The sequence below is a fragment of the Labrus bergylta genome, chromosome 23 (assembly GCF_963930695.1).
Source record: "Labrus bergylta chromosome 23, fLabBer1.1, whole genome shotgun sequence".
NCBI lineage: Eukaryota > Metazoa > Chordata > Actinopteri > Labriformes > Labridae > Labrus > Labrus bergylta.
The window spans coordinates 21,680,375-21,689,520 of record NC_089217.1 but is presented as its reverse complement, the minus strand read 5'-3'; the positions used below and the strand labels follow the sequence as shown (position 1 = coordinate 21,689,520).

The 9,146-nt window shown below is 37.4% G+C and overlaps 2 protein-coding genes across 2 annotated transcripts; both read left to right on the top strand.

Annotated features, from left to right (window-relative positions):
• Positions 1-80: 80 nt before the first annotated feature.
• pwp1 (PWP1 homolog, endonuclein) lies at positions 81-5,680 on the top strand. The gene is made up of 15 exons (XM_020638738.3): positions 81-276; positions 1,227-1,285; positions 1,433-1,611; positions 1,724-1,809; positions 2,096-2,192; positions 2,351-2,461; positions 2,579-2,706; positions 2,887-2,957; positions 3,046-3,142; positions 3,316-3,377; positions 3,454-3,565; positions 4,002-4,092; positions 4,466-4,587; positions 4,713-4,818; positions 4,976-5,680. Exons 1-15 carry the CDS (start codon positions 211-213, stop codon positions 5,068-5,070), a joined length of 1,482 nt encoding a protein of 493 aa, XP_020494394.2. The 5' UTR covers positions 81-210; the 3' UTR covers positions 5,071-5,680.
• Positions 5,681-6,093: 413 nt separating this feature from the next.
• mrpl42 (mitochondrial ribosomal protein L42) lies at positions 6,094-8,600 on the top strand. Its single transcript, XM_020638806.3, has 5 exons — positions 6,094-6,240; positions 6,647-6,710; positions 7,366-7,450; positions 7,863-8,026; positions 8,479-8,600. Exons 1-5 carry the CDS (start codon positions 6,156-6,158, stop codon positions 8,522-8,524), a joined length of 444 nt encoding a protein of 147 aa, XP_020494462.2. The 5' UTR covers positions 6,094-6,155; the 3' UTR covers positions 8,525-8,600.
• The last annotated feature ends 546 nt before the right edge of the window (positions 8,601-9,146 follow it).

The following is a 9,146-nucleotide window of genomic DNA, read 5'->3' as shown; positions in this document are numbered from 1 at the left end:
GTAATGTTTTGAGAGTTTAACATACATGGATGTTTTATTTATGATCAGGCAGTTATTTCCAGTGCTCTTCTGACGTCATCTAGATGCGACACGGGGTCTGTTTTCGCTCACATGCACGCTGTGCGTTCCCTAAGCGAAGAAGTTTTGACAACCAACACACGTTTGTAGATTTTTTTGAGCTTGTTTGATAAGCAACACTGTTCTTCCACAATGAGTTCTCAGATTACTTGTGTCGGATGGGTGGGGAGAGGCGTTGCCAAGGAAACCCCGGACAAAGTAAGTTTCATTTTGGCTAGTAACGCTAACGTTAGCCGACCAGTGGCTAATTTGTCAACAGGGCAGCTAATGAAAATACTGAAATGATGAAGACTAATTGCCTTTTTTGTCGTTTACATTTCATGGTGGCTTTCTAGGTAATGTTTAACACACGTGTCAGCACAGACACGGTTGTGTAACATGTTTCTGGGGTGTCCCAACTTTTCAGCTCGTTGGGGAACCCCACCATGACTGTAAATATGACCCCCCACTGTTCCTGAAGGGGTTTAGGCATTTAACTGGTAACACAAAAGAACAAGACAAATACAAAAGCCTAGAAACTATGATATTGTAGATAGTCATTTATTGTTAGAAAGGCAGAATACGAGTAACATGTTTAGACCAAAACAAAACTTACAGTGTGTCAAGAGCAGTTACATTGTTAATTGTTAACTGGCTTATATGTATATTTACACATTAAGTGCATTTTCATTTCACAGAATGATTTGCTTTGATTTGAAATTGAACGATAAACAACAGTTTTTGTTGAATAATATTATTTAGGGGGCGGCAGTAGCTCAGTCTGTAGGGACTTGGGTTAGGAACCGGAGGGTCGCCGGTTCAAGTCCCGGTCTATGTCCATAGGATCCTGTTTGTGTGTATATTTCAGCCTATATGTGTGTTCATGACTTACAGAGTGTGAAAACTGAAATTTCCCCTTTCGGGATCAGTAAAGTAAATCTTAATCTTCGATTAATTAGCAAGCTGCGGTAGCTGAATGGCATACGTTTTTAAGATATTAGCTTTAGAAACATTATCTAAACTTTTTACATAGTTGAATGATTCCAAAAGTGAATTTTGAACAGGGAAAATAAATATTTTTTTTTACAACCCATAAATCTGGAGGATTATTGGTCATATTTTACAAAGAGATGAAAGGCTTCAGCAACACTTTTTAAATCCCATTTTAGGTTGAGTTGAGCCAAGAGGAGCTTCAGCGCATCATCGCTGAAGCTAAAGAGGAGCTGGGGTATGTAAGATTAAAACCATCATTGCAGTATGTGCCTCTACTTTATCATGAGTGGAATTTAAGAAGTGTGAGCACTGGCAGTCAGTGAGAGCTGAATGAAGGACATATTAAGATTTAGTTATTTATTCACTTGCTCTGCTAAATCAGGGAGCTAGCAGCCGAGGAGGAGGAAGAAGAAGAAGAGGATGATGAAGGTATTTCTTCAGATCCTAATAGTAATGTCACTGAAGCTGCTGAAGCACCAATGGATGGGAATAAAGAAGAACAGGAGGAAGATGATGAGCTGGCAGAGTATGGCTTGGATAAATATGATGAAGAGGATACAGGTAAGAAAAGTGTGGTTTGTTTGTGTAGATATGGATATACTTGGTGTGCACAAACTAATTTGTGGTAATTGTGACCAAGTATCTACTGTCTCTCTCTCTCTGTTTAATTAAGTGGCCTCTAATCTGGGCGACAGTCTGGCTGGACTCACAGTGTTCAGCTCAAATGACGAGGATCCTTACGTCACCATCAAAGACACAGTGAGTGCCCCAAAATGATTACATGACTAAACATTATGCATAGTTCCTCCTATAGCCTGGAATCAACCACAAACATATGAATGTCAAAATCTTCTGGATATGGTTGAAATCAAAATGTATATTCTCAGATTACCACTTTGAGGCTAATTGGAGGGATTTGGAAATTTAAAAATATGCATTAAGTAAAGTCCAAAAAGGCTAGCTGGTTGTCTTTGCTGTGAAGAATTGAATAGTCATTGCATCTTTCCAAGGCTGATGCCTCAGCTATGTTTGTTTTGCCCTTTAGGACCAGTATGAGCGAGAAGACTTTCAAATCAAGCCCAGTGACAATCTCATCCTCACAGGCAGGGCCGAGAAGGACTGCTGCAATCTGGAGATCCATAGTAAATATTTGTAGTACTATTTTATGGCTGTTAATAGAATCTCAATGCGTAACGAGATGATATAATTAAACCTAAATGTATTGACTAAGCATTTATCCCAGACTTTTGAGATGATATCATTCATAAATCTGTTCAATGGTTGATCTCTATCTGTCCAGTTTATAACTCGGAGGAGGACTCTCTGTATGTGCATCATGATATTCTGCTGCCGGCTTACCCACTGTGTGTTGAGTGGTTAAACTTTGATCCTAACCCTGGAGAAGGACATGGTGAGAAAGATGTATTAAAAGGCGCTACATTTAACCCGGAGCCTCAGAAGTGTCTCATTGTACTTAATGTGTGCTCTGTTACTTCACCTTGTTCTGCTCTGTGTGTGCTCACCACAGCTAACTATGCGGCTGTGGGCAACATGACTCCTCAGATAGATGTGTGGGACCTGGATGTGGTGGACTGCTTAGAGCCCGTCTTCTCCTTGGGGAGCAAAAAGGCCTCCAAAAAGAAGAAGAGCAAGAAGGTAGACGCTTGTTTCCCTTACAGTCTAAAAAAAGCACCTGCAAGGACGAGTATGATGATAAATTCTTCACTAATTTTGTAAGAGTTTGTTGACAATGAAACAATGTACACCCAGTCCGTGATGGTAGTTAATGTGTTGTCTTGTTTTCTATCTATTGCTACCTGCTGTGGTTTATTTCAGGGGGCGGCAGCAGAACCTGTCGAGGGACATACTGATGCAGTGCTGGATTTATCCTGGAACAAACTGGTCAAGTCAGTATTTGAATTCACTTTGTGACAGATAATGTTTCTATACTGTTTGTGTTTATCATTATTTGGTATTTCTTTTCCTCTCATTTAGAAATGTGTTGGCCAGTGGATCAGCAGATGAATCGGTTATTTTGTGGGATCTTACTCAAGGCAAGCCGGCCACGACTTTGCGCAGACAAACTGATAAGGTATTCATGGAGGAAAAATATGCTTTATGTAATCCACAGCCTATGTTTGGTGTTACATACTTCAGCTTCTGAATACCCAAAGACTCTGTTAAATTACATCTATAATCTGATCTAATCTGATACTCAGATGTTCAGACTTCAGCTTCTGAATGCCCAAACAATCTGTCTTTCAGGTTCAGACGTTATCATTCCACCCATTTGAGGCACAGACTCTTTTATCTGGATCATACGACAAGTCAGTTTAATCCACTCATGTTTTTTTTTAGTTTTGTTGTCCTGGTGAGTCGTTGACTAACATTTTCTCCATTCAGGACAACGGTCCTTTACGACTGTCGAAGTCCCGATAACAGCTACCGCACCTGGAGGTTTAGTGGTCAAGTGGAGCGTCTCGTATGGAACCACTTTTCCCCGTGCAACTTCCTGGTGAGTGAGATCAGCGGGTTTCCTCTCAGCCTTGAGAAGTTTGATTTCCCGGCATGCCATGTCTTTTTTAGAAGATGCCATTAACATTCTACTTGTTCTTGAACAATTTCAAGTTTGAATTACAAAATTAAGTGAAAGTTTGAACAGACACAGCATGGTTTCTCTAATTTCTCCTCAAAGTAGTTTCAGTGGTGGCAAATGAGTTACAATACTATAACCAGTGGTGTAACACTTTTATTATCTGTTGGTTCTCTTGTCTTTATTATTCAGTTTTTTGGTTTGTCATTGGTTAGAGGGGCGGGCATTGAGAAGTTAATACACCTCAGGCCTCCTGTCAATCACTATGAATCTTGTGTGTGTGCTTTACGGGTATCATGCAACACACTCTTCTTTAGCCAACTCTACGCTTCAATGGAGTTTGTTTGTCATGTTTCAGGCCAGCACAGAGGATGGATTCGTCTACTGCCTCGATGCACGCTCCGATAAACCAGTTTTCACACTTAGGGCTCATGATGAGGAAGTTTCAGGTAGGAAGAAATGTTTGCATGAATATATTCAAATATAGGAAAAGTTCCTCATACAAAGATTTAAAAAGAAGATTGTAGAAGCTTGTTGATGGAGAATCAATTCTGAAAGATTCAATCATGGGCTAACATCACTTGTACGTTTTTGACCATTTCATTTCAATGTAGATGTGGTTGTCCGTTTTTGTAGTTGTAGCTCATGAAGAGCAGGGATAGCACTCATGAAGGGGATAGAATTCTGTATAAAGAAAAATAATGCAATCATAAGAAATAGTCTCTGAAACCATGTCTGCTTGATAATTTGAATTGTTTGAGTTGTTTTAAAGGTTTCAGTAACAGCAGAAGAGGTGTCATACCTTCTTTTATGTTGCTGCAGGTTTGGACCTCAGCAGCCAGATTAAAGGTTGTCTGGTCACTGCATCAGCTGACAAACATGTGAAGATTTGGGACATTTTGGGCAACAAACCCAATCTGGTGCACTCACGGGACATGAAAATGGTGAGGCATTCACTAAATGAAGATCTTGTATTTTTTCCTCTCCTTCCACAGAAAACCAATCCCTATGAAATTAATTTAGACAATTCAATGTTTGACGTAGTGGTTACTTTCCTGTGTGTGAACAGGGCGTGCTGTTCTGTGCTTCTTGTTGCCCTGATCAGCCCTTCGTCTACGCCTTTGGGGGACAGAGGGACGGCCTGCGGGTTTGGGATATAAGTGATGTTGCAACAGGTATAGTTCACTGGATGTCTTCTTCACCTGACATCTCAAAAACAAGTTAGAAGTTAAATTATTTGACATTTCATTCTTAAAGAAACATGCCTGACCTTTTTTATGAGCTCAGTTGTTAGATTTATTAAAGCTGTGTTTTTTAATTTTTTGTCTTTAGTGGCTGAGGTGTTCGGCAATCGAGAGCGCCTTGTGGTAAACGCAGGATCACAGGCATTGAGTTCAGCAGCCACAGCACAGATGGAGGTCTCCTAGTGGTGTCCTGGATTTATCAACTAACTGTAAATTTGAATAAACTGAGGATTCCTGGTAAACACTGAGGCTGCTGCTTGCTGGTGCCCTTCTCATTTTGCAGTTCATGGAAAATGGATTTGAATAAATGAAAGCTGCATTCATGAAGGATTTGAAAGATTTACCAGAATGCCAACCAAACTACAAGCGCTGAAAAAACGTGTTCAGCTTGTTTGCTGCAGAAAACAACAGAGTGGATGCATATTCATAGACGTGTGAAAAACACAAGAAAAGGTTTCTTATATTTCTATAAGGGAAGACTTCCAGGATTTTTTTTTTGATCCAGTGATTGAAATATTTGAAACGACTCTGTTAAAATGTTTTATGTTTCTTTTACATCTGTTTCATTTTGCCATTCTTTGTGCATTTACAGATGCTTTCTGCCACTAAGACTATTTTCACATGACAATGTGTACTCTTGACATTGCATACCTGGGTTTCCTGGTAGTCATCTTTGGTAATATGAAATATTGAAAAAAGCCTGTGGACTCACATCTGGCCAAAGTATTGAGTAATGATAAACTCTTTAAAATATATGTGTTCAACCAATAAATAAAAACAGTTGATCATGTCAGTCTTTCTTTTTCCTTTGGATCTGCCACCTTCAAAGTAAAATAATATTTTATACTTATAATATAAAATCGCACAATCCTTACAAATGTGACACCATATAAAAGACTTTCCAATGGTATAAGATATATTGCCAAGAAGCATTGTTACAACAAAGATAATATACCAAACACAAATTTCCTTACTTTCTGTGAGTAAGTACTTTATTAGGAAGCTGATATAGTAAAATGTTCCATTTCCAATATTATACTCTGATGCTATATAACCTGAAACAAACACTAGCATTCAGAAAGGGTGTTTTAATATGTTTCAATTTAGAATACAACTTAAACTAAAGGTTAATGTGTATTAATGAGTAGTTAGGAACCAGGGTATAATGGTAGACTTGGATACTCTGGTCTTTTAAAAGTGGAACGAAAGCTGAGTAGTTAGTGCTAACACGGAAATATAATAGTGATGCACACCCTCCAATAACTGAAATGAGCATGGCGGCGGGTCATCTTTGTAAGCTACACTGTATAGTAACGCGACTTTCCAACGCTAACACTGTACGACTTGCACAAAGTAAGTTTGCATTGCTATCCTATAATCACATTTTTGTTTGTACATTTGTCGGTTTTTGATTTAAACCGTGAACGCATCACGGTGGAGGTAAAAGCTGACAGAGGCTAACCTTGGGAATACACAGGCTTTAGCTAGCATTAAGTGTTACACAAACAACAGTATTATTTCTAGTTCAAATTAACAGGGACATCTTTGTTTAAAGAATGGAAACGGAGCGTTTAATGCCAATGAATAATGGGAAGTTTATTGCAAACACTTAGAACCCACTTGTAAATATCAAACACATATTTGTTAGATGTTGTCACAACACTAGTTTGCCTGTGTTAGATAATATTAGTGGTCGGATTTGTACTTTCAGATGTGATGCATCATAAGTGAGTCTCCCCGGTTTGCTTCTCTGTTTCAGCATGTTTGGTGCCAATGCGACACAAGTCCAGTATCCGTGGTCCTTCACTTGAAAGTCCTAACTGGTATGTGAAAAACTGTGAAGTCAGACTAAGTCTACATTATTATTATTATTATTATTCAGTCATTATGGGAGCTTTTAGGTTTGAGTTGAGTTGTATATTGTAATCAATGGGCTGCAACAAACGTTACAACTTGTACATTTGGTTTTGTTGTGCAATTGTACTTTTATACATTTAATTTATTTTAATTTTATGTTTATATTTATGTTATGTGTGTTTCACTGTTGTATAATACCATAATTAATCATTATTATTCTATTGTATTCTTTGTTATTAAATGCTTTTGAAATATTGTCACATTCATGCCATTAAAGCTAACCGAATTTTTAAAAAATTATTTAAATTGATTAAATGCTGTAGTCATAAAGTTGGTATGTGAGGGTATGATAGTTATGATCTAAATAAAATCAGAATATTAACGAATTTTTTTTATCATTATTTGAAAGGAAATTACCAGAATGTTCACAAACCCATGACAAATGTGTGAATTCACTGGTGCTCATTGTTCTGTCAAGCTTGTATATATTTTGAGGTATTGTGGATTTCTCACCTACAGTCTTTGGTCCAACTGCAGATGATTCATTTATTCAAATGTCAAATGTTTGAAAATTATCAATTTGTTATAAAGATATCACATAAACATTTTCTTTTTGTTTAGTAATGTGGAACTTGGCGTGACTTCAGACGGAAAAACCATAGTATGCTACCATCCCCCTGTGGACATTCCCTATGAACTGACCCAGGTATGAGAAAGCTTTAGGGCCACATAAATATCCATGTGTCACTTATCTGATGACAAATTCTAATCCCCAATGATGTCATGGTCTTGAATGTTTTTTCACAAGAGAGAGAAATTAGAGGCTCCAATTTCTAAATTAAAAAAATCTTCAGGTATCACTTCTGCCTTATTTGAAGAGGAAATGTGTGACAAGATGAAGTAACATGGAACTGCAAACAAACAGGAGTTACCAGAAATGTTTCTTCATACTGCTATCCAGCATGTACAGTGTCATGAAATATATGCGTTTTAAACTCTAAAATGTTGAAGGGAATTGTTGCAGGATTGCCATAATCATTAAAGAAGCTTAATAAACATTACTCTTTTGTTTGTTTTTAAAAGAATAAAGATTTGTTCTTGACTTTTAATCTTTGCAGCCTATACAGCGGCCAGACCCCCTGACCAACCCGGCTGAGACCCACGACCAGGTCTTAATGGCTAGTCTCAGCATGGAGATTCTGAAGGATAAGAAGGGTCCCACCATAGAGGAGCTGAGCAAGATGTTTTTCACCACCAAACACCGCTGGTATCCTGTAGGACAGTAAGTACACACAGCACTGATTCAGGCCCCCTAACACCTCAGTGCTCTCAAAGGTTGGCTTTATATAGTAAAGAGATTTGACTGCATATGTTTGCTGGTATTTGATGTCTTTGCAGTGAACAGTACAGTTGTGCATTCACAGTTTTTACAGTCATTCACTGTTCTGGATTAATTTCCCCTACTACTTATTTGGATTGCAACCAAGTTCACATTTAATTTAATGTAGCTGTTGTAGAAGATACGTTGTAATGGGTAAAAATTCCAAACAGAGACAACTGAGAGCTTGATTGATCTGCTTTAGTGCTGTTTCTTCTATACAGCATAAAAATGTATACCTGCATCATAAGTACTTGTAAGGCTGAGTGTGAAAGCTGAAAGAAAATACAACAACTTCTCAATTATGCTTTTTATGTTATTGGTCAATTTTGATTTGGCTCTTCCACTGTTCACAGGTACCACATGAGACGCAGGAAGAAGGATCCCCCCAAGGACAGATAATTCAATTCACAAAACTTCATATGATTTGTGTTTGTGTTCTTGTCACAATAATGTATAATAAACTGTTAAATATAAAGTTGGTTCTGATGAGTTGTTTTTAAGTCAGTGCTGCTGCTGCTGCCAAAGAAGAATAATACGGCTCAATAACTGTGCACAGATTTACTGCATTATTTTTAAAGGCATTTTCATATAAATTGTACCTGGCTGGTGCAAGTATTTTTATTTTTAATATCTGTTTGCAAAACAGTAAATATTCTTTATACAGCCTTGTGTTTTTCTCATGTCATTTAACTTCTCTTGGCAATAATCTTATTAATAATCTCCCTTTAAAACTGTCATATTCTTAGGATATTTGAATCATAAGCAATTTATGATAATAGCAGTTTTAAACTAAAGGTTTAAAAAACATCAATGCTATGAACCTCAAACCCAAAGACATGAATTGTCAAATGTGCAAAGTTATAGGTGAAATAAAGGTTCCTTATTACTTAACTATTTAAAATGTGTATTGAGACTTCTTATTTATCACGATAGATACATGCTTTTTATCATAACAAAAAGGTTGAACAGAATGTATTTTAAGTGCGATCAAACATATTAAAAGATCAATAAACCTTTTATG

Coding starts and splice junctions, on each gene's coding strand:
- pwp1 (XM_020638738.3), top strand. CDS start 211: ATGAGTTCTCAGATTACTTGTGTCGGATGGGTGGGGAGAGGCGTTGCC. Junction 2,707..2,886: donor AAAAGAAGAAGAGCAAGAAG/GTAGACGCTTGT, acceptor GGTTTATTTCAG/GGGGCGGCAGCAGAACCTGT. Junction 4,819..4,975: donor TATAAGTGATGTTGCAACAG/GTATAGTTCACT, acceptor TTTTGTCTTTAG/TGGCTGAGGTGTTCGGCAAT.
- mrpl42 (XM_020638806.3), top strand. CDS start 6,156: ATGAGCATGGCGGCGGGTCATCTTTGTAAGCTACACTGTATAGTAACG. Junction 6,241..6,646: donor CACTGTACGACTTGCACAAA/GTAAGTTTGCAT, acceptor TCTCTGTTTCAG/CATGTTTGGTGCCAATGCGA. Junction 8,027..8,478: donor CGCTGGTATCCTGTAGGACA/GTAAGTACACAC, acceptor CACTGTTCACAG/GTACCACATGAGACGCAGGA.